General features: G+C 41.8%; 1 protein-coding gene and 1 long non-coding RNA gene across 3 annotated transcripts; one reads left to right on the top strand and one right to left on the bottom strand.

Annotated features, from left to right (window-relative positions):
• Positions 1-1,309: 1,309 nt before the first annotated feature.
• Positions 1,310-19,607, bottom strand: LOC127932220 (uncharacterized). Of its 2 annotated transcripts, XR_008144616.1 has the most exons (4): positions 18,943-19,607; positions 7,011-7,115; positions 3,580-3,936; positions 1,310-2,773 (listed from the first exon to the last, which is right to left on the bottom strand). It is a non-coding gene; the product is annotated as an uncharacterized LOC127932220 (long non-coding RNA). The 2 variants fall into 2 exon arrangements; XR_008144615.1 differs by lacking the exon at positions 1,310-2,773 and having other exon boundaries at positions 2,876-3,936.
• LOC118388732 (tribbles homolog 2-like) lies at positions 17,994-23,152 on the top strand. Its single transcript, XM_035778142.2, has 4 exons — positions 17,994-18,841; positions 19,687-19,989; positions 20,296-20,588; positions 21,011-23,152. The coding sequence occupies exons 2-4, from the start codon at positions 19,687-19,689 to the stop codon at positions 21,468-21,470; spliced, it is 1,056 nt and encodes a 351-aa protein (XP_035634035.1). The 5' UTR covers positions 17,994-18,841; the 3' UTR covers positions 21,471-23,152.
• The last annotated feature ends 1,864 nt before the right edge of the window (positions 23,153-25,016 follow it).

The following is a 25,016-nucleotide window of genomic DNA, read 5'->3' as shown; positions in this document are numbered from 1 at the left end:
ACGCGCTCTCACCACTGGTGTCCCCCAGGGCTCTGTTCTAGGCCCTCTCCTATTCTCGCTATACACCAAGTCACTTGGCTCTGTCATAACCTCACATGGTCTCTCCTATCATTGCTATGCAGACGACACACAATTAATCTTCTCCTTTCCCCCTTCTGACGACCAGGTGGCGAATCGCATCTCTGCATGTCTGGCAGACATATCAGTGTGGATGACGGATCACCACCTCAAGCTGAACCTCGGCAAGACGGAGCTGCTCTTCCTCCCGGGAAGGACTGCCCGTTCCATGATCTCGCCATCACGGTTGACAACTCCATTGTGTCCTCCTCCCAGAGCGCTAAGAACCTTGGCGTGATCCTGGACAACACCCTGTCGTTCTCAACTAACATCAAGGCGGTGGCCCGTTCCTGTAGGTTCATGCTCTACAACATCCGCAGAGTACGACCCTGCCTCACACAGGAAGCGGCGCAGGTCCTAATCCAGGCACTTGTCATCTCCCGTCTGGATTACTGCAACTCGCTGTTGGCTGGGCTCCCTGCCTGTGCCATTAAACCCCTACAACTCATCCAGAACGCCGCAGCCCGTCTGGTGTTCAACCTTCCCAAGTTCTCTCAAGTCACCCCGCTCCTCCGCTCTCTCCACTGGCTTCCAGTTGAAGCTCGCATCCGCTACAAGACCATGGTGCTTGCCTACGGAGCTGTGAGGGGAACGGCACCTCAGTACCTCCAGGCTCTGATCAGGCCCTACACCCAAACAAGGGCACTGCGTTCATCCACCTCTGGCCTGCTCGCCTCCCTACCACTGAGGAAGTACACTTCCCGCTCAGCCCAGTCAAAACTGTTCGCTGCTCTGGCTCCCCAATGGTGGAACAAACTCCCTCACGACGCCAGGACAGCGGAGTCAATCACCACCTTCCGGAGACACCTGAAACCCCACCTCTTTAAGGAATACCTAGGATAGGATAAGTAATCCTTCTCACCCCCCCCCCCCTAAAGATTTAGATGCACTATTGTAAAGTGGCTGTTCCACTGGATGTCATAAGGTGAATGCACCAATTTGTAAGTCGCTCTGGATAAGAGCGTCTGCTAAATGACTTAAATGTAATGTAAATGTAAAATATAAAGAAAACAGAGATATCTCAGGTCAGGGCGTGACACTGAGCTCTATACCAAAAACTGTCCGACAGCTAGATACAGGATTCTTATAAGGTTAAAGTTCAATGTCTATTTCAACTGATTAATGCTTAATATATTACATAACAACAACTTACACTGCCATAAATGCAAGGACAGAATTTGTTTATGCCACACGATTTTAGACAAATCTGTCAAGACACCAACCATGATAAAGTGTTAAACACAGGTTTTACATCAACTTGTACATTTGATTGAATATAGCTATGATCCCCCTTACATCTTAATTTAATGACATAAAGAAAATGGCAGATTACTATCAATGACGTATCAACAGATGTAACAAGTTGTCCAGTGTAGGAAATCACTGGTACCCTAGTTTACAGAAAGACTCACATACACAAAAATATTTGCAGACAGTCATCTTACAACCAGATCCACAGCAGAACACAACCACGCCAACAAAAGCTTGGAGTCAAAACAAGAGCAACAAAAGTTACATGTCGTTGATATTGAAATACATCTGGATGCATATAAGCAATTATAGGATATTATGACTGTATTAAAAGAGTAGATTGAAATGTCTCTAAAAGTACACCAATATCATATATTATGTCTACGTAAAGACATAAAAGGTCAGCAAAAAAACATGGAAATGCCCTTGAGAGGGAAAAATGCTGGGCTATCTGTTCGCCCAATATGACTTTCTGTTTCTGGTAATGAGTAATGCTTTCTGACCACTTCTCAGTCGTTTGAAACCTGTCACTGTTTCCAGCAAGAAGAACTTGCTACGACATTGCCCTTCCACAATTAGCTCTGTCAGAGAGAGAGCGTGTGCGTGCGTGTGTTGCTCGTGCGTGTGTGTGTGTATGTAGGGGAATACCAATGTTATCAGACACTCCCTTCACAGAAAAAGATTTACCTCTCAGCACTTCCTTTTTTAATTTTTTTTTTTAGTGCAAACCAAACCAAAGAGTCCCTAACGAGGCTGTGAACACCAGATAAGCACTTCCCTTTCGCAGGGGGTGAATTTCTGGGGGGAGGAGGGGTGTTGTTGTTTTTTCCTGTGGGTGTTACTGTACGGTTGGCGCCCAATCAAACCTGTTAAACTTGGGAGTCTACAAACTAGATCTCCATGATTAATTGAGTCAATATATGGATGACAGATGTCAATGTATTTTATTGTGTCTGTTGGCACTAAACATTAATAAATGCTCATTTTAGGTCATGTTATTTCAACAACCACAGGTTAACAGACAATGACAGTGACATCCCTACTGATGGATGCATAACTACTATATGCATTTACAGTATGTAGCATTTATGAATATATTACACATAGTTCATGAATATGTTATGCGTTTTCAGTCAAAAAAAAGCATAACGTTTCCAGTCAATCCTTTTCCTCTTCAGCACCTGGCACTGAAAACTCATGATCCAACATACACTCTCACCTCCTGCAACTCTCATGCAATCTATGAATAGAACTGCATTTTCCATTGCTGTTGACTCCTGTGGTGCCGCTTGAAACACGCAAGCAGACTATGTGTGTGGAGAGGTGATGCCTAAGTGTTGGTCATCATTGCACACTGATTGCAACCCGTTACGGCATGATAGCAGTCAGTCCCGCTCTGCTCCATCTGTTGCAATGAAGACACTGTTATTGCCTGGCATTGCATTTGACGGTGTACACTACAGTATGTACACGGCCCTGTCTGGGCCGTTGTGTCATCCCTAAGAGCTTATACACACACACACACACACACACACACACACACACACACACACACACACACACACACACACACACACACACACACACACACACACACACACACACACACACACACACACACACACACACACACACACACACACACACACACACACACACAAGCCTTAACCGTGGCGCTCTGAGGTCAGAAAAAGGGCTCTAACACGGAGATGTGAAGAAAAATCATTACTGAGTGAAAAAGTTCACCTCAAGGTACAGTGATCAGACTGACAATTATAAAGTTGCCTGGTGTGTAGTACTGGTCTAAACAATGTTTCTCTCTTTCTCTTCCACTTTTTCCTCACTTTCTTTGCTTCCCATTCTCTCCCTCTCAGTCAGTCTCTCCTTTACTCACTTCCTGTGCCTCTACTTCTTTCTCAACCTGTGGCTTGTCTGCTTCTGTTTCTTTTTACTTTCTCTCTCTCTCTCTCTGCTCTCTCCTTTCTACCTGTCAATCATGCTCCTTGCCAATTTCTTAGCCCATCTAGTCTCTCACTCACTTTTTTATTATGTCCCTAGCTACTTCTCATTCACACACTGTCTGACTCAATACCTGTCAATCTCTTGGTTTCTCTTTCACTTCTTATCAATGCTCGTCTTCCCTTTGAATCTTTCTCCTCTTCTTTACTCTTCCTCCCTTAACCTTTTCTCTCAACCTTTCTTTATATCTACCTCTTGTTTTGTCTTCTCCACTCTTCCTCTCTCTCCCTCTGTCTCTCTATTTCGTCCTCTCTCTCGCTCACCCCCTCATGTGTTTCTGCCTGCCACTGTTCAGCAGGTGTCAGGTCTTGCACAACCTCCCCTGTGTGCTGTGTTGTCTGTCTGTGTAGCTGTGCAGTCAGTGGAGCTGGAGCAGTATTTGCATGGCATTACCTCAATCCCGCTCCTCTGACACGTATCACATTCCTAGAAGAGGCTTGACTTTCAGCCACAGAGACAGATTCACTAGCTCGTACCTGAAAGTGAAGGGGGCCAGCTTACGCAATGGCCCAGGGGATTGCTCAACCTCTCCCTCACCGCCAACAGGAACTGTGTCGACACACCAGGAGCGAAAACAAAAGTCAGCGCAAAGAAGTCACTATAGTAACTATCAACACATGCTACCAGCAATTAAATATTCAAAAATGTGGCCCTCCTCCTCTCTTCCCAAAACAAATCGTTGAGAGAGGTTGCTGCACTCCCAGATTAGCCCGAGGCATGTTACTGTAGTTAATTAAATACAGGTTTCACTGTCTGTGCTCATTTGTGGTGCATCTGTATGGAACATCTGAGTGTGTGGTGTGAGAAATACTCATCATCATCTAGCCTCGTACAACCATCCTGATCTCACAGAATTTAGGAGGCTAATTATCACCTCAGACAAGCAAAGATTTCAGGAGAGTCACACTGAGTTATAAGAATACACCACATGACAGTGGTCTGAGGCAGAGGCCACCTTGAGGACACCCAAACCCATCTGATCCTACTCTGTTGTTAGAAGTATGACATTAACACAGTTACACACTGCCTCTTTGTTTAAACCCAGAAGTTCAGTGGAACTATGTTGAGACTGAGGTAATAGGAAGGTTGCTTTTTGCTCTTTGAAATAGGGATGTTCCACAGAATTGATTCCTACCGCCGATTGCAAAAACGTCTACTTAATTTATCAGGAAGAAGGAAGGCTCATATTATCACAGGCTTTAACTCGTGACAGAAACCCTACCTTTCAGAATCCTACTTCTCCAGAGTTCTCACAAGACTCTGTGTCGTTTTCATTAAGTGCATGTGATTATGTCTGAATTGCATCATGCAGTGCTGTACACACTCTCCCCAGTGGGAGTTCGCAAGAAAAATAAAAACAATTTAAAGTTATTTTTATTCAACTGTCAAAAGCGAACAATGCCTGCAATTTGAACCAAACAGAGTGCCGATGGTAGAGGAAGATTATTTTGACCCTGGTGTATGACCCTCTATTGAATTGTCATGCCGACATGCGGCATTACAGAGTGTTTCATCAGAGTTCCAATCCCAAGCCTGCGTGCACTGAAATGGCTGCCACTAACCTAGCAGTCATCTGGGCAAGGGGAGTTAGGTGTTGTATTAGGAATGCGGGTGATATAAGCCTGAAGTAATAAGAAGAATGGGGTTGGGGTTATAAGTGAATTCCTGTATAAATCTGCAGATTTACAGTTAATTCAGAAAGTATTCAGACCCCTTGACTTTTTCCACATTTTGATACGTTACAGCCTTATTCTAAAATGTATTAAATAAATGGTTTTTCTCATCAATCTACACACAATATACTATAATGATGAACTGAAAACATTTTTTTTGAAAATTTTGCAAATTTATAAAAAATACAAAACACAAAAACCCGATTTACATAAGTATTCAGACCCTTTGCTATGAGACTCGAAATTGAGCTCAGGTGCATCTTGTTTCCATTGATCATCCTTGAGATGTTTCTACAACTTGATTGGAGTCCACCTGTGGTAAATTCAATTGATTGGACATGATTTGGAAAGACACACACCTGTCTATATAAGGTCCCACAGTTGACAGTGCATTTCGGAGCAAAAACCAAGCCATGAAGTCAAAGGAGTTGTCCATAGCACTCCGAGACAGGATTGTGTCGAGGCACAGATCTGAGGAAGGGTACCTAAAAATGTCTGCAGTGTTGAAGGTGCCCAAGAACACAGTGGCCTCCATCATTCTTAAATGGAAGAAGTTTGGAGCCATCAAGAATCTCCCTAGAGCTGGACTCCTGGCCAAACTGAGCATTCAGGGGTGAAGGGTCTTGGTCAGGGAACTTGATGGTCACTCTGACAGAGCTCCAGAGTTCCTCTGTGGAGATGAGAGAACATTCCAGAAGGACAACCATCTATGCAGCACTCCACCAACTAGGCCTTTATGGTAGAGTGGCCAGATGGAAGGCACTCCTCAGTAAAAGATATGACAGCCCGCTTGGAGTTTGCCAAAAGGCACCAAAATACTCTCAGACCATGAGAAACAAGATTCTCTGGTCTGATGAAACCAGACTTGCACTTTTTGGCCTGAATGTCAAGCTTTTTGTAGTCTGTGATTGCCTGTAGACTCTGCCACATAGGTCTCGTGTCTAAGCCGTCTCAATTGCGATTGAGATTTGAGATTGAATTCTTCTGCCTGAATACCAAGCGTCACATCTGGCGGAAACCTGGCAACATCCCTACGGTGAAGCATGTTGGTGGCCGCATCATGCTGTGGGGATGTTTTTCAGCGGCAGAGACTGTGAGACTACTCAGGATCGAGGTAAAGATGAACGGAGCAAAGTACAAAGAAGTACAAAGAAATCCTTGCTCCATAGTGCTCAGGACCTCAGACTGGGGCGAAGGTTCACATTCCAACAGGACAATGACCCTAAGCACACAGCCAAGACAACGCAGGAGTGGCTTCGGGACAAGTCTCTAAATAGCCTTGAGTGGCCCAGCCAGAGCCCGGACTTGAACCCGATCGAACATCTCTGGAGAGACCTGAAAATAGTTTGTACAGTGACGCTCCCCATCCAACCTGACAGAGTTTGAGAGGATCTGCAGAGACGAATGGGAAAAACTACACAAATACAGGTGTGTCAAGCTTGTAGCATCATACCCAAGAAGACTCGAGGCTGTAATCGCTGCCAAAGTTGCTTCAACAAAGTACTGACTACTTAAGTAAATGTGATATTTCAGTTTTTTATCTTTAATAAACTTGCTAAATTTACATTAAAAAAAAAACATTTTTGCTTTGTCATTATGGGGTATTGTGTGTAGATTGATGAGGGAAAAAATACTATTTAATCAATTGTAGAATAGGTTCGTAACTTAAAATGTGGGGGGGTCTGAAAACTTTACGAATGCACCGTATATGGGAACTACAGTACAGTGCTATTGCTATTTTATCAACTGTAATCTCTGAAGTATATCATAACCTATTCATACCACTGCATTAATTAGTATCTAGTGCATATCAAATCCCCTCTATCAATCCATATTTAATTCTTGACTGGGTATGAATACTGTACAACCACGCTGACTAGTCCTCATTAAAGTTGCACACAGGATGAACTTCAGTTCCAGGACATTTCTCATGTATCTGTCTGTACCCACCCAGCTATGCAAACGACGTGTCCACTTCCCTTTCCTTCCTGGTGTGCGACTCGGCTGCATGGGGACGACAGGGAGACGGATGCTGTGGTGGCCGAGGGGAAAGCACTAGTACAAAGGAGGATATGAGGAAATCAATCAAAGCTCAGATAAAGCACAGACAGTCCCATCAGTTTCTTGCTCCTAGCAGGATGAAGCTCCCAACACTGAGATGAGTTGGCAACTGCTGATAAGAGTTATTTTCTAATGAACGGCAGTATTATTTTATCTACATTTGAATGACCTTGTCATGAGAGATATCAAATTGTATTTTCCCTGATCTCAATGTGCTAGACTCATATCAGTCTGTCAAATGTGTCAAGGTGCTAGTCAAGTCAATTGTTTTTCGACATGGATTTCACAACCCTCTACATGCAGTTCTGGGGCCTGTTTTACCCGCAGCTGCATGGTCTAGGGGGTCTGGTTACTCACAGGAGTCATATGAGTGGGGAGCGGAAACGCTGGCTAAACCACAGACCTCAGCCACACCACTTCACTACAGTAGTTTCACCCTTTCCTGCTGGAATGGGCCTTGTTGTTGCCAATGGACCTGTGTGGGACTTTGATGGGGGCTGAGATGGGAAATCCTCTCAGAGAATCCAATGGGAAGTGTCCCAGATAATTGCATCCTGATTCCTGACTACTGTCCCAGCCCTGTCTCCAGGGTCCTTAGTGAAATCCCTTGATCACAGAGAACTATTTTAGACTCCAAAACTTCAAAAAGCTGTCTGGTGGAGAATCAATCACATGGAACCCCTTTACATCTATATCTAGCTACCCACTGTCTTAGTTCATCAGAATGACAGAGATCAGTTCAGTCAAAATAGTCCTCTCTCTCCTAAATACAGCTTGGAAAGCAACTAAGATGTTACCTGTTAGTAACACATGTATAAGGGTGTGATAGAGAGGAGCCGGCAGAGAGCAAGATACCAGGTGTAAAATGATCAGTAAAACTACAGAACAATCTACTTTAAAGCAACATTCTTATTGGGGAATCCCACAGGTTGTGACACGCCAAGTCAGTGAGAAAACACAGAAACAGTCACTATGGAGTCAACACCAAACCCTACGACCCACACTAGAGACCGTATAATCTGTACCACAGTCACAGAAAGACTGAGTCATTTATACCTTTGACAGGCTGAACACATCTGTGAACTCAATAGCTCACTACGAGCCACTCAATATACAGTAGACTCTTCCAAAACAAACACAAGGAACCCCCAGGTTAAGACCATTGAATCTGATTTTGATTGATGTCTATGTGGTGGACGTCTGTCAATTGTGTCAAGGTGCTAGTCAAGCCGAGTGTCTCTGTATAGCCTTTCCTACTTTTGCTTTAGCTTTCGACATGGATTGATTGCACATCCCTCATCCAATAAATAGATATTTTGGGAAATATAGTCTGACAAAACAAGCCTAAAAGGTGATACTGTGAGGAAGTTAAAGTGAGTGAGAGAGAGCAAATAAGACTCTGTTTTGATGATCAGAGCTTCATTTTGGATGGGAAAACAGAGCTTAACAATAAGCCAAGGAGAACCCTGCTGTTTTGGTCCATACTTTATGTATGTGTTAAGTGTAGCCAGACCAGACCAGGCTGTGCTCTGTCTCTGGGCATAGCCTGGCGTTAATGGCAGACCACCGTTGAGTCAGAGCACTTGGCCTCTGATTTCATCACATTTTGTTATGAAAGGCATGTGATTCAGAGAGAAAACGCAGCTGACTCGAAAAGGCCACTTTTGTGGCTGGGTGTGGAAATGCATCTGAAATGTCAATCTCAATATAGAGATAGATCCGTTGCACCAGCTAGCAGCGATGGAACGAGATGAAACACAGTGGCTTGGAGGCCTTTAAAAATCACATCTCTTTGCATCACAAAATGGCACCCTGTTCTCTGGGGTCCTAGTCAGGAGTCATGCACTATATAGTGAATAGGATGCCAGCCCTAGTGGTTTACATCTAGCTTGGACTGAAGGCTACAGTGAGCCATGGCAACACTCGGCAACACATACAGCATTACTCTTTACAAATGTATAAATCCTTTTCCTCATTTATTTTCCTTTTTACATGATAATTCCGCATTGGACACAAAATGAAACATTTGGTTGACCCAAATCCTGCCTTGTACTGTACCAGTGAAAATCCCATGTTAATTTAGTGTTCTGTTGAAAATAGGAAATTGCTGATGTGTCATGTGTAAATCTCTTGTGTATTTGTTAGTGCTTTGCCTTAATGGTAGAGACACACATACTGTAGACTATAGGGAAGAGAATGGACTCATTGTGTGTGGCCTTGTCAGCAAAAAAACAAAATACATTTCTCAGTATTTCACTGCATGCTCAACACAGGGTCTTAGTTATTCATTCTCTTTTGACCTGGGCATCCACTGGCTCTGTTCATGTAGACTCCTCGGCTTCTATGCCAGGTCGGTATGATTTTACTTAGCCCACATTATGATTTCATTACAGTCATAAGGCTCTCGTGAGATTGTATTGGTTGCCCTCGGCTACCGGCTCTGTTCGCTTGTGAAAGGTCATTTCGGTTTCAGAGGCCCCATTCTATGTTTACACAAGACTCGGAGATATGTGTTTTACATGACTCACATAAACACAAAGGCAGGAGTTCATTGTGGAGACAGGCTTTTTTATTGTTTTGATAGAAAAGGGCACAAAACAGCTGAACTAACGTTAGGGAGGGGATCAAAGATAGATTGTCTGCACCTTTCCATTGGCTAATGTTAGGCAATAGCCTACAGCAGGAGAATAAACTGGTTCAAACAGCTGTTCAATGTTCATAGATTTTTTTTCTTAATTTACCAAAATAAGTTACAATAGAAGAAAGTCTGTGTTAATTTGTCATTAATATTAACCAGAAAATATCCAGCTAACCCCTCCAAAAAAAACTTGTCAACTGCTTGGAGAATTTCAGTTTCCTTCATGGTCATCACTTCCGAATAATTATTGCATCGTTAGGGACGTGACTTATAATTGTGAAATCTTTCACAAGAACTGCTTAACTCAGCATTTTCCGCTTTGTTTCTGTGTTAAGTTATGCCACACATTTCATCTGAAATAAACAAATAAGGGGAATGAACAGGGAAGTCCCTAATAGGTTATTGGGTGTCATGCTATGCTATCAATGTGAGCGATTGAGTTGAACTTTTCTCCCCCTCAAGTCTATAATCATACACCACTTAAATTAGCATTCCCATCTTTCCTCCCAATCATTTCTTAAATATTTCATCATGTAGTACACACTCTATGGAGTGCATTCACAATCATTTAAAAGCTAGATTCCTTAGTTGCTAAATCCATTTGTGGACTTATGAATGAATGATATATAGTGGGGTCCGAAAATGTTAACCTTGATAAAGATGTGAAATAATGACTGTATAAAATAACTCATTTAAATACTGTGTTACAGTGCCTAGTGAAAGTCTACACACCTATTTGAGTATTCACATTTTGCTGCCTCAAAATTTAATCTAAAAAGGGAACAAATTATATTATTTTTCTACAGATCTACACAACCTACAACCTGCTTATAGAAATGTTCCTTATTAATCCAAAAATAAACAAAGATGTCTTGATTGCATGTCTTCACACCCCAGAGTTGGAAGCACATTTGGCAGCCATTACAGCTGTGATCATTTAGAAAAAATATTATACAAACTTTTCACAACTCTTAGGGCAATATATGTCCATTGTTTTTGTCACAATTGCTCAAGTTTAGGTACATTTAGTTTGGAATCATTGATGGACAGCAATACTCAAACCTTGTCTCTGATTTTCAAGCTAATTTATGTCAGGACTGAGACTAGACCACTCAGGAACACGCAACACCTCTTGGAAAGTCATTCAGGTGTGTCTTTGGCCTAAAAATGTGTGTAATTGTCTCTAAAAAATACAACTCTCTCCCAGGGTTAGGTTTTCAGAAGACTGAGGAGGCTGGTGCTTCCACCAAGTCTTTACTTACCTGATCCTCCTTGATATTTCATTCGGAGTAAAAAGCACGCATTCACATGTACTTGAAATGTTATTGTGAAATAAATGTATATGATAGATATTTATTAATGCTATTGAAATTGTGAAATTATTCCAATGCATCGAGTACCATTTACATTTTTGATGAAATTGAGCACATTGATAGATATTAAGTCAACTTTGAATAAGACCGTAATTGAAACTGTACAGCCTACGGACTTTGTTTGATATCATTCTTCATTGGAGACTATCTGTGCTGGTAGACATCTGCAAATTGGTGCTGGCAGGCTTAAATAATAAATGAATGTCAAATTGTTGCTATTTTTGTTTGCTGTCACAGTTTATTATGAGGTGTAAAAAATTACCCCCAAAATGTGTAACTAGTACATAAGTAGTTTTCTGGCTGGATACTTTTTTACTCTCACAGTACTTGAGTAGTTTCTTTGGATAGCTACTTTTAATTTTACTTCAGTAAATTACAATCTAAGTAACAGTACTTTTACTTAAGTACAGATTTTCAGTACTCTACCCACCTCTGGTTAACTTTTTCAAAAATAACAGGTCAAGAGAAACATGACCACAGTATATAATTGATTGTGGATTAGCCAGAGGCGGCAGTGCCCTTAAACATTCCTACATTCCAACCACACAGAAGCATTCAATTCGGTCAATACACAGAACATCTACTATACTGAACAAAAATATAAATGCAACAAGCAACAATTTCAAAGATTTTACTACGTTACATTTCATATAAGGAAAGCAGTCAATTGAAATACATTCATTAGGCCCTAATCTTTGGATTTCACATGACTGGGAATACAGATATGCATCTGTTGGTTACAAATACCTAAAAATAAAAAAAAGTAGGGTCGTGGATCAGAAAACCAGTCAGTTTCTGGTGTGACCACCATTTGCCTCATGAAGCACAATACATTTCCTTTGAATAGAGTTGATCAGGCTGTTAATTGTGGCCTGTAGAATGTTGTCACACTAATTTGCTGGATATTGGTGGGAACTGGAACATGCTGTCGTACATGTAAAATCAGAGCATCCCAAACATGCTCAATTGGTGACTTGTCTGATCAGTATGTAGGCCATAGAAGAACTGGGACATTTTCAGCTTCCAGGAATTGTGTACAGATCCTTGCGACATGGGGCCGTGCATTATCATGCTGAAACATCAGGTGATGGCGGCGGATGAATGGCACGACAATGGGCTTCAGGATCTCGTCACGGTATCTCTGTGCATTCAAATTGTCATCAATAAAATGCAATTGTCTTCGTTGTCTGTAGAAATGCCTGCCCATACCATAACCCCACCATGGGGCACTCTGTTCATAACATTGACATTAGCAAACCACTCACCCACACGACACCATACAAGTTGTCTGCGGTTGTGAGGCTGGTTGTACGTACTGCCAAAATCTCTGAAATTATGTTGGAGGCAGTTTATGGTAGATAAATGAACATTACATTATATGGCAACAGCTCTGAAGGACATTCCTGCAGTCAGCATGCCAGATGCAAACTCCCTCAAAACCTGAGACTAGAGGTCGACCGATTATGATTTTTCAACGCCGATACCGATTATTGGAGAACCAAAAAAAACGATACCGATTAAATCCGACAATTTTTATTTATTTATTTGTAATAATGACAATTACAACAATACTGAATGAACATTTATTTTAACTTAATATAAAACATCAATAAAATCAATTTAGCCTCATGTAAATAATGAAACATGTTCAATTTGGTTTAAGTAATGCAAAAATAAAGTGCTGGAAAAGAAAGTAAAAGTGCAATATGTGCTATGTAAGAAAGCTAACGTTTCAGTTCCTTGCTCAGAACATGAGAACATGTGAAAGCTGGTGGTTCCTTTTAACATGAGTCTTCAATATTCCCAGGTAAGAAGTTTTAGGTTGTAGTTATTATAGGAATATTTCCCTCTATACCATTTGTATTTCATTAACCTTCGACTATTAGATGTTCTTATAGGCACTTTAGTATTGCCAGTGTAACAGTACAGCTTCCGTCCCTCTCCTCGCTCCTCCCTGGGCTCGAACCAGCAACACAACGACAACAGCCGCCATCGAAGAAACCTTACCCATGCAGAGCAAGGGGAACAACTACTAGAAGGCTCAGAGCGAGTGACATTTGAAACGCTATTAGCGCGTGCTAACTAGCTAGCCATTTCACTTCGGTTATACCAGCCTCATCTCGGGAGTTGATAGGCTTGAAATCATAAACAGCGCAATGCTTGACGCACAAGGAAGAGCTGCTGGCAAAACGCACAAAAGTGCTGTTTGAATGAATGTTTACGCACCTGCTTCTGCCTACCACTGCTCAGTCAGATACTTAGATACTTGTATGCTTGTATGCTCAGTCAGATTATATGCAACGCAGGACACGCTAGATAATATCTAGTAATATCATCAACCATGTGTAGTTAACTAGTGATTATGATTGATTGTTTTTTACAAGATAAGTTTAATGCTAGCTAGCAACTTACCTTGGCTTACTGCATTCGCGTAACAGGCAGTCTCCTTGTGGAGTGCAACGAGAGAGAGGCAGGTCGTTATTGCGTTGGACTAGCTAACTGTAAGGTTGCAAGATTGGATCCCCCGAGCTGACAAGGTGAAAATCTGTCGTTCTGCCCCAGAACGAGGCAGTTAACCGTCAGTAAGCCGTCATTTAAAATAAGAATGTGTTCTTAGCTGACTTGCCTAGTTAAATAAAGGTATTTAAAAAAAAATATTTTTTTAAATCGGCAAATCGGAGCCAAAAAATACTGATTTCCGATTGTTATGAAAACTTGAAATCGGCCCTAATTAATCGGCCATTCCGATTAATCGGTCAACCTCTACTTGAGACACCTGTGGCATTGTTCTGTGTGATAAAACGGCACATTTTAAAGTGGCTTTATATTGTCCCCAGCACAAGGTGCACCTGTGTAATGATCATGCTGTTTAATCAGGTCATGAAACATGGGACCAACACTTTACATGTTGCATTTATATTTTTTGTTCAGTGTACATGTTACTTTCTTAAGGGCGTTGGTTTAAAAGGATCAAATGTCTCTGATGATTTGTTTAGGGGATAATATAAATATTAGGGGTAGGTCATGGAATCTATTTAAAACTGTATAGTCTCGGGAACTTGTTTGCACAACAGCATTTTGGATGCATCACTCTTTAGAAATGGTTTGAACTGCCATTAAAAGTAATGTGCATATAATGCAGTAAGCACAAAGGACTGAAAGCAAAACTCTGTCATCACTGAGCTAAAATAATTAAATAAATAGGGACTGGTGATGGGGGGGGGGGAAGGGGAAGGCCATGGGGATTTACTGCTTCCTCAAAGGGCATTAGACATTAATGAGCCATTAGAAACAATACACAAACTGTGCCTCCCTACGCAATACACAAACACCCACAGCCCAGTTATGTGTGGAGCTGCTCCACTACAGCCAGCAGTAAGAAGCGTTAAAGGCCAGTCATAATGGAACCTGACGCCTGCGACTTTTGATCTGTAAAGAGATTAGCGCTCAGTGTCTAATGAGGGGGAGGTCTGTCAGTGCACAGCTAGTTACAGTCAACAGGGCTAAATAGGTCACGATAGGTTCCAATACAATGTCTGGATGAAGGCCTTAGGACAGGCCATAAGGGACGGTGGCAGCAGTGTGGCCTCTTATAATTCAATTCCAGAAAGATGCATACATTGACAGATGCCAGCGAATTGAATTTCCTCTCCATTGAAAGGCTAGAGGAAGGTGACAGGTACTTTGTAGCTTCTGCTTCAAAGGACAAATCTTTAATGTGATTAATAAAAGAGCAAACCAGATGGCATCATCAGGTTAAGTGGATAAATTAACATAATTATGAAGCTGTATTATAACTGTTCTGTTTAGTTAATGGGAAAATCAGGCTCAGTTCTTTGAATCTGTCTAATCAATCAATCAAATGTATTTATAAAGCCTTTTTTACATCAGCTGATGTCACAAATTATTGTCTTCATTAAATATCTTGAAGAACAATGAGCTATAACTGAAATAGAAGTTTTGTCAAATGTCATTGGGGAGCATGAGCAGCTTTTTTCAGGAGCACGGTCAGAGGAGCAGGTACCATTTGCCTGAGAAGAACACCACTGTCTAACTTGTTTATGCAAAAAGACCTGTCGCTGCAATGGAATTTCTGCTTTCGTAATCTCTTGCATTGCTGTGGCCGTGCCAGAACGAGGCCAAGCCGAGTATGGTTGGCTCTGCTGTTATTTATCTTCCTGGTCACAGTTAAAAAGTCATGCAGATATTTTCCCTAACAGAACCATCCACCACAAAAGCAGCATTATGATGCAATACTCCAAACTTGCCCTTTTCTTTCCCCTGACTGAATTATTACAGTAGTGGGAAGTGGCCCAATTCATGGTAGTGTCTGTCTGTTGTGAATGCCAGGAACTCTGTGGTCTGATAGCTGAAGACCCAAACTCCAAAAGAGCCATTGAAACCCCTAGAAGTACTGATAATCCAATTACCCACAGAAATAAAAGCTATAACCTCTTTGTTAGCTAGGCTAATTGAGCTAGCCCTCTCATTGAGCTTGCCCTCTCCGATCCATGTTCCCCAGGCTGAGAGTCTGTCACCACAGAACATTGTGTAGGGGTTACCAGGACCTTTTGTATCATGGGTTACCAGAACAGCCAAGTCTACATGACTCCAGCATCAAGGCACGCCACTGTGAGAACAGCGACTTATGCTCCCATTGCAATAGGCCTACTGTTGCTCAACCCAGGAAGTATGACTTCAACACAGCTGAGAGTTTCAGAGAAATCTAGTCATTTTCCCCACTAATCAATTTCCTCTGATTGCCATCTATTGTACTGAGATAGTTATTGGTTTATCATTGCACTATTTGCAGACTGCTATGGTGCCAACACAAATTATTCTGTTTCATAATCCTTCCATGTAAATGTTAATACAGAGGGTGATTCATTCATCATCAAACTGTGACTCACAGAGTTAATGAAGGGAGATTGAGGCAGCAGGCAGGCAGGGAGAGAAAGGCTCCCAGAGAATATTTTAGGATATTTAGTGCTGCCAAGTTACATTGCGACGAGTGACAATTTCATGGCTGTAGCCTCAGGCAATGTCTCTACCAGTCATGCAACGCTGTGTGTGCGACTGAAATGTTTCAATATTAAGGCGAGGATGATCTCCCACTCATAGGTCTGACTAGGAGTCATCACGGCACAGGCACAGGACGCTTCCCTCACCCACACACGTGGTGGTTTTACTACCCAAGTAGGGACCAAAACTTCATTCCCATTCAAAATAATTTATTCCCATTCAAAATCATATATTTCCTAAACATTAAATGAACCTAACCCTAATCTTAATCCCTAACCCTAATCACAACCTTAATTGTAACCCTAACCCTAAAATGTAATTTTTTCTTTAGGTTGCCAGCAAAATGTCCCCACAAATTTTCCTTGAATTACTATCCTTGTGAGGACTGTTGGAACCCAAAAGCAGTAAAATGAGTACAATGAGACCACACACAAACACACACCCTCTGACTCAGCTCAAGACCACACCAGTAATGAAGCATTACATCCTATCTTTGGTCACACAAAGACATGACTTTGAAGTGAACGTTGTGCAACTCAAGCACAAGCTCAGGCCATTAAAAGCTACCTATGCAGTACTAAAGATCCATGTGTTTCATTGACATTAATAATGTGAAACTGTCCTCCACGTGTGTGTTAGTGAGTGTTAGTGTACGTGTAAAGGTGTAAGTTGTATCAATAGCCGGATAAAATGTATTTGATCCTTGCCCACTTTATTTCCAGGCTACTGAATTTGTTTAGCTTTGTAATCAATGTTAGGCACTTTTTTCTGATACTTGCAAAATGTGTTGAACATAGATGGTGAGGACAACACACTTCTACTTTCAAAGTCAATTTCTCTACTTTTCCATAGTTACAACAATCAAACAGATATATGCTAACCCAAAATAACCAATGATTTACATATACACAAGATGACTTGACAGGGGCCTCTGTTTTGAAGCCACCGCGCCTCCATCTTGGCAGGTGTTAAAATTATTTTGGAAGATATAGAAATGCATTTATTTCATTTCTACATTTGTTTTTGCCACTTTTATGATATTACAGACACCTTAATGCATACTTTTAAATTATATTATGTGAGCTAAACATAAAACAATATATTTACATTACATTTACATTTAAGTAATTTAGCAGACGCTCTTATCCAGAGCGACTTACAAATGAATATATATAATAATTAAAAAATATAGAGAGATTGTCCTTCAAGTATATAGTTTTTTATGTACTAATGTTACTGTCCCCACTACAACAAACCATATGTCAATACATTTTGTCCTTGAAACATTTAATTGAAATACTATAGTATTCCATTCATTTCTATTTAGGTCTGCTTTTCTGAGGAGTGTCAATATGGCCAACCAGTGGCTTCAAAGTCTGTCCTTGGTCAATACATAGCATCAGTAATCCATGGTTTATATACATGATTAATATTAACCCATCCCTATGTGCATGCCATCCAGAGAGCATGCATTGTGAAGAATGGTGCAATACAATCATTGCTATTGAGTCATAGCAGGGGTGTGGCAAACCCTGTCCAACATATGGTTGGGTTTATAGTGACAATTTGTTTTATCTTATTAAATAACATGCCCAATGTCCTTTGGAGAAAAAAAACATGTTTTTTTTATATATGCAACTCTTGCATGTAGAGTAAATCGTTTTGAATTCATTTGGTCAGTGCACATTTGGATGTATTCCACCTCAACTGGATTTTGTCACATAATTACTTTATGACCACACCTTGCAATTTCAGATTTAAATTGCAAGATTATTTTTGTTCCATTCAATAGATGTAAAATGCCTGGGTGACTATTGCGACGTTCCCCGGCTGATGTCGTCAGACTAGGAGGTGGAGCTACGATGTTGCAATCATGCTCAGTCGCGCATCACCAACTTCACTGCTGTAACAGAAAGGATATTTGAAGCCAATGTGCTGTCCAGTCCATTCTCAATCAGTCGGTGGGGGCACGTCTGATTAGAAATCTACTTTTTAGGGACTGCATTTGGAAATTAAAGGTTTACTATGCGATTGACCAAATAGGGGACGTGTAGCTTACTCTTCTTCCCTATGACCAATTATTTATCTGGACGCGTCCACGAGTTTCCATAACTACTTCGGACAAGTAGGCGCTCTTTCTTCATTATTGTGCAAGAGTCTTTAAACGTATTTTCACTATTTATAGAAGGTTTTGCTGGTTTTCTACTAAAAGTCGCTGGCTTTTTCGCAAGGAAAACACTGGATACACAAGTCGCTACACACCGGGAATGGAACAAAGGCATCTGTACCAACAACAGTAGAGACACCAGTGTTGCCGCCTCTCTTCAAAGCAAAATAACCTATTCAATTTGTCAAGGACTTTAATACATATTTTGCTTTGGATATGTGAACAGACATCCCGCACAACAAACGACGAAATCTAATTTGAACTCGTATGTTATGGTTACATAATTTGCACATGCAACTGTAAATACGTTAGACTCCCTTGAACCACTTTCTTCTAGAAGGAAGAAAAACATTTTGTCTGAAGCGATCCAAATTATTTGGTTTCCTCTACACAGCAAGGGTTTTCTACGTTTACTGCACATTTCGAGTTTCTTGACAAGCAAAGCACTACACCAAAAGCTGGAGTTACCATACCATTGTTCTGTTCTGGAGAGCTGACCCCTTTGTCTACCACTGCCAAGGTAAGAACTTGTTCACAATTTTCACCCTTTCTCAGTATCCTATTTTCATCATACAGTTGAAGGGGTTGCTTGCAGTCCCGACATGTATTGAAAATTCATACCTTTTTTAGTTGTATGTTTTCGTGAAACAGCAATGTTAAACTTTTAGAAAGTGATGGTGCAACTCTCCCTTCCACTCTTCGCGCTCGGTGAAGTATCCCGAGGTCGCTCTATTTCTCAGAATTGCTCGCTTGTCTGACCAGTTTTACCCGGTTCAACAAATATTTATTTCGACTAATAACATGACCCCCATGTGACCTATTCTAGTTATAATGTAAATGCATCATGTTTATTTTACTTGTAAAACTTCAGGCCTTGGCGCAAGCTAAGGGAAGCCTGACGTCACTTTTATCATGACGTCCGTCCATGTATTTAACTTTTTTTTCCATTTGGCTGGCTGAGAGTGACTGACTCACAAGCCACATTTCGAAAGAAACAGTCAGTAATTTGAGTAATGCATATGACAGACAACATTGCTCATCAGTCAAGGCTCCATGGCGTCATCCAATAACTTTTAGCCTGTTATTTAGCACTGCTTAATGGTGGATATGATTCACATCTCCTCTCCAAGTTCCCCAAGTTGTAAATTATGCTTTGTATGTGCAATAAAAAATATAGTATTTGCACACAGTAAGTTTTTATAGATAGTTATGTCACTGTGTATTTGAAATGTGGTTATCAGCCTATCCAATCAAACACAAATCATACAACCCACTAGGATAACCCTACAGGTTACCATGTGGTTCAGTCACGTCCTACACATATTGCGATGAAACCCACTAAAACAATCCATGTGACTCTTTCAGATGAGTGTGAACATATTTCCCGCCCCTGCGCCTACTCGTCCCCTGCGGCTGAAGCGGCTGGAGCTGGATGACCCCCAGGACTACACAGAGGCCCTGAAATGCAAGCGTCCTCGACTGAGCCTGCCACCCTCATCCCCTGGCCTGGCCCCATGCCTGAGGCCCCTGAGACACAGTCCGGGTCCTGTGGGCGCTGACCACCACTGTGTGTCCTGCATCGGGCCCTACGTCCTCCTTGAACCCACAGAGGGAACAGAGACTTACAGGGCCGTCCATAGGGTCACAGAGCAGGAGTACACCTGCAAGGTATGTATTGTAGCTACATGACCAGATAGTGGTGTGACTGTTTGCTTAATCAAGTCGCCCAACTGTCTGTCAGTACTTACTTGATACTGTGCCTGTGAAATCGACCTTTGCACACACATCCCTTTTGTGCCGTTCAAGTTCAGCTTATTTGTCATATGCACAGGAACACACGGTGTTCTTTGACACTCGAATGGGCACATTATCCTCAGGCAATAAAGAATATGCATAGCTGTACTGTAGTCCGGTCTGTAATTTGACCATGAACTTATGAATTGTAACCCAACTCTACCCCATGTCCTCTACCAGGTGTTTTCCATGAGGCGGTACCAGGAGCTCATCGCCCCCTACACCCGCCTGCTGCCCCACGACAACATCTGCCGCATCGCAGAGGTGGTGATGGGCGAGCGCAGCGTCTACGTCTTCTTTCAGCATAACTACGGTGACATGCACTCTTACGTGCGCACGTGCAAGCGGCTCCAGGAGGAGGAGGCGGTCCGTCTCTTCGGCCAGATGGCAGCGGCGGTGGCCCACTGTCACGAGCACGGCGTTGTCCTGCGTGACCTCAAGCTGCGCAAGTTTGTCTTCGTGGACCAGCAGAGGTTAGTAGTTGACACTTTTCTTAAACTTACATTGAGTTTTAGCTGAGGAACATGATCATCTGTTTGCAGGTTAGATTGCCTTACAGTAGTGAGTAAGACCTGTCCCAAATTCATCATCTGAATGTTTAGACAGCCAGGCATATGTGGACTATGTTAACTTCCATTATGTCACTGCTAAAGAAAGCCCTTTAGTTGTGTAACTGTTAAAATGAATCATGACATCATAACTGTCATATAGGACTGCAATTTCTCTAACCCTGTAAACTCCGGTGTTATTCCAGACAGTTATGTAAGCCACTGTATTATGCATGCATATGACCCAGTGCACCACCTGCAAATCACACAAAGCAGAAAACATGATGTCCCACCATGGGGGGTTTGATTACTATGATGACTCAATCTCTCTGTCTGGTTTTCCTTAGGACCAAGCTTGTTCTTCAGAACCTGGAAGACTCATGTCTGCTCCATGGGGACGATGACTCTCTGACGGACAAGCACGGCTGCCCGGCCTACGTGGGCCCCGAGATCCTCAACTCGCGCCACTCCTACTCAGGGAAGGCTGCCGACGTGTGGAGCCTGGGTGTGGTGCTGTACACCATGGTGGTGGGACGTTACCCTTTCCAAGACGTGGAGCCTGCTGCGCTCTTCAGTAAGATCCGCCGGGGGGCATTCACAGTGCCAGAGTCACTGTCAGTGCAGGCCAAGTCGCTGGTGTGCTGCATGCTGCGAAAAGCTCCCTCAGAGAGACTGGAGGCCTCGGAGCTGTTGTTCCACCCGTGGCTGAACTGTTCCAACAACACAACACCTCCCAACACGCACCTCAACCCCAGGAACTGCACTGACCAAGTGGTCCCCAGCTACACCGACGACACGTGTTTCTAGAATAAAAATGTTAAATATCCTCTGTCCTTCATCGTCCACTTTGTCCTACTGATGCAAGTACAGCGGCATAATCTCCATATAGGAAATACTGGTAATGCAGTTTTTTTTTTCTCCCTACCTGACATTTTTGGTGACATTTAAGAAACATATCATAGTCGTAAGGCATTGCAAATGTCTATAACTGCAGTGTTGTTAACCTTGCTGTTAGACATTAGCATGTATATATGTTGAAGTTGTGCTTTTGAAGAAGTTATGAACATGTTATGCATGGCTGTCAATCTGAAGTGTTACCAAATGTATAACATAGTTCTGTGTCAAAGCATCTGTTGGCATCGCAGACAACAAAGCAGTAACTACCAAATACTGTATCTCCTGGCCACGTCGAGGTAGTTGTACACTTGCTGGTCTATGGTCCAATGCAGTTAGTCCCACACTGCTGTGAAACATCAAAAGAGGTGTTTTTCAAAAGCTACCCAACTATTGTGCTTTAACCAATGAAAATGTTTTGTTGACTCAATGGGAAGAACAGGTGAAAAGTCTTCAGATAACATGCCCTATAGAAGCAGTCTGTCGAGCTGTATTCCCCTTCACAAAAAGCAGTAATTTTACTATTTTTTTGTTGAGCAACTCTGTTGGGAACACTAAATCGAAGATCTATATCTGACCGGATTGATACCTGATACCTCCGAACTTGACAAAATCCTGGAATACTTGATGCACGTTTTGTGCCTTTTTATGTAGGCCTACTGTTTATATATTTCAGTGACCGATGGATCCTACCAACCATTGAAGTGCCTTGTTTATCATAACCACAGTTAATGTTTAGTCCCCCTCCCTATATCCCTATCAGAAGTTGAGTTTTGCTTTACCAAAGACTAATGCTGCATTCATAACCAAGTGGGAAGGTGGTATTTACCACATACGACTGGGAAAGTCCACTTGAACGCCCCTCCAACTGGTAATTACTGGTGGAAAACTCGTCTATCATCCCTGACTTCTCTTACATGCTGATCTGAGGTCACCTACTAAGGAAATTTCAGCAGTTAAATGCAACAAAATATTTATAAAAAACAATCTATTACTATGGTTTTTGAACACATTGTATTTACGACTTGACAACTGTTAATTACCACCTTCCCACTTGGGTATGAACGCAGCACTAGGCTAGCCTCAATCATCACTTGTGGTGTGCTGATAGTTTGTCATCTGTGATTCAGTGATCGTTCGCCTCGGTCACAGGGTTTGTATGTTTTTTGACAAACGTATGATGTCAGAGTTAGTATGGTGTCCTAGATCCCTAGACAAGTGTAGTCATTACCTCAGGCGTGAGTTAATGTCTGTAGAAGTATATAGTGCAGTGGGTTAGATCCTGAAGAATACAGTGCTGTAGTGTACTTTAAACATCTTAAACCCATGTAATGGTGAAACTGTGTTAGTATCTGTTGACCTGAAGAAACAAAGGCATCACATACATTACACAGTACTGTGTGTTAGTCGTGATGCCTGCATGCAGTTCGCTGACCCTAAATAGATCTAAGATCCTACACTAAGCCACAGCTCTTATTGTGACTTTGTAAATACTTTTTTGTAAGAAAAGTACACACTTTTTCTGATGTTTGTTTGGTGGATGTACTTTTGTGAACAAGTATTTGTTGCCAGTAAAAATAAACCCTTGAACTGACTGCAAATTAGCTTTTTTTTGCGATAAGACCAAACTGTGTTGTCAGAGATGGTTGTAACACTTCATTGCCCAATCTCTATTTTCAGGGTCAGAAAAATAATTGCAGGAATCAAGAAATTATTTAACTAGAAGCACGCCTTGATTCAACTTGGACTAATATCAGGATGTAACGTGCAAGGACCGAGGTTATGGCCAATTCATACTTAATAGTAAAGATTGTCGGGTTTCTGCTACGGCTGACAATAGTAATGATGCACTACCTAGCCTCATTCCAAGTCTTGTACTGGTTGGATTACACCGATTTTTGAAGAAAACTGACCTGTGTTTGTCACAAAAATAACACATCTACATGATTTAAATCAGTGTTAGAAAAACATGTTTTAGTCAAGACCTTTGTTGTACATGGTGAGTTGGTGATAAATGGAGAAAAACAACAAGTATGAGGTCTTTAAAAGGTGCCAGAAAGAAAATTAAACTCTTCTGCAATGTATTAAATAAATAGGTCAACCTTGCGATGGTAATTTAAAACCAAATGTTTTGACAGATAATATATCCAGGTCTTTAACACAGACTAAAATAAATGTGGCTCTGATACAAAAGCATTAGCCTTCTTTAGCAATATTATCTTGCTTCTTAGTATGTAATTGGACCATATCATCAGGAAGTCAGACAAAAAGCTTGCCTGTCCCTACCATGACAACCACCTGGTCATCACACATGGGCCAAATTGATCACAACAAATCAACAGTGACATCTACAGTACCAGTCAAACATTTGGACACAGCTATGAGGGTTTTTCTTTATTTTTACTATTTTCTACAAAGTAGAATAATAGTGAAGTCATAAAAATATGAAATAACATATGGTATCATGTAGTAACCAAAAAAAGTGTTAAACAAATCAAAATATATTTGAGATTCTTCAAAAGTTAGCCACCCTTTACCTTGATGACAGCCTTGCACACTCTTGGCAGTCTCTCAACTAGCTTCATGAGGAATGCTTTTCCAACAGTCTTAAACAAGTTCCCACATATGCTGAGCACTTGTTGGTTGCTTTTCCTTCACTCTGCGGTCCAACTCATCCCAAACCATCTCAATTGGATTGAGGTCAGGTGATTGTGGAGGCTAGGTCATCTGATGCAGCACCATCACACTCCTTGGTCAAATAGCCCTTACACAGCCTGGAGGTGTGTTGGGCCATTGTCCTGTTGAAAAACAAATGATAGTGGGACTAAGCGCAAACCAGATGGGATTGGGTATCGCTGCAGAATGTTGTGGTAGCCATGCTGGTTAAGTGTGCCTTGAATTCTAAATAAATCACCAACAGTGTCACCAGCAAAGCACCCCACACCTTCTCCATGTTTCATGGTGGGAACCACACATGCGGAGACCATCTGTTCACCTATTCTGCATCTCACAAAGACACAGCAGTTGGAACCAAAAATCTTGAATGTGGACTCATCAGACCAAAGGAGATTTCCACCAGTCTAATGTCCATTGCTTGTGTCTCTTGGCCCAAGCAAGTCTCTTATTTAATGTCCTTTAGTAGTGGTTTCTTTGCAGCAATTCAACCATGAAGGCCTGATTCACCCAGTCTGCTCTGAACAGTTGATGTTGAGATGTGTCTGTTACTGTGAAGCATTTATTTGGGCTGCAATATGAGGTGCAGCAGAGGTAACTCTGGGTCTTCCTTTCTTGTGGCGGTCCTCACGAGAGCCAGTTTCATCATCATAGCGCTTGATGGTTTTTGCAACTGCACTCGAAGAAACTTTCTTGAAATGTTCCGGATTGACTGACCTTCATGCCTTAAAGTAGTGATGGACTGTTGTTTCTCTTTGCTTATTTGAGTCATTATTCCCATCACAT

This window comes from Oncorhynchus keta, chromosome 10 (assembly GCF_023373465.1).
Source record: "Oncorhynchus keta strain PuntledgeMale-10-30-2019 chromosome 10, Oket_V2, whole genome shotgun sequence".
In the NCBI taxonomy this organism is placed as follows: Eukaryota; Metazoa; Chordata; class Actinopteri; order Salmoniformes; family Salmonidae; genus Oncorhynchus; species Oncorhynchus keta.
The sequence above is the reverse complement of the archived record's forward strand: the minus strand, read 5'-3'. Positions and strand labels throughout refer to the sequence as shown.

What these genes read in the sequence shown, in the direction of transcription:
- LOC118388732 (XM_035778142.2), top strand. Translation starts at nt 19,687, where the DNA reads ATGAGTGTGAACATATTTCCCGCCCCTGCGCCTACTCGTCCCCTGCGG. An exon ending in AGCAGGAGTACACCTGCAAG is followed by an intron (nt 19,990 to 20,295) that starts GTATGTATTGTA and finishes GTCCTCTACCAG; the next exon opens with GTGTTTTCCATGAGGCGGTA. An exon ending in GTCTTCGTGGACCAGCAGAG is followed by an intron (nt 20,589 to 21,010) that starts GTTAGTAGTTGA and finishes GGTTTTCCTTAG; the next exon opens with GACCAAGCTTGTTCTTCAGA.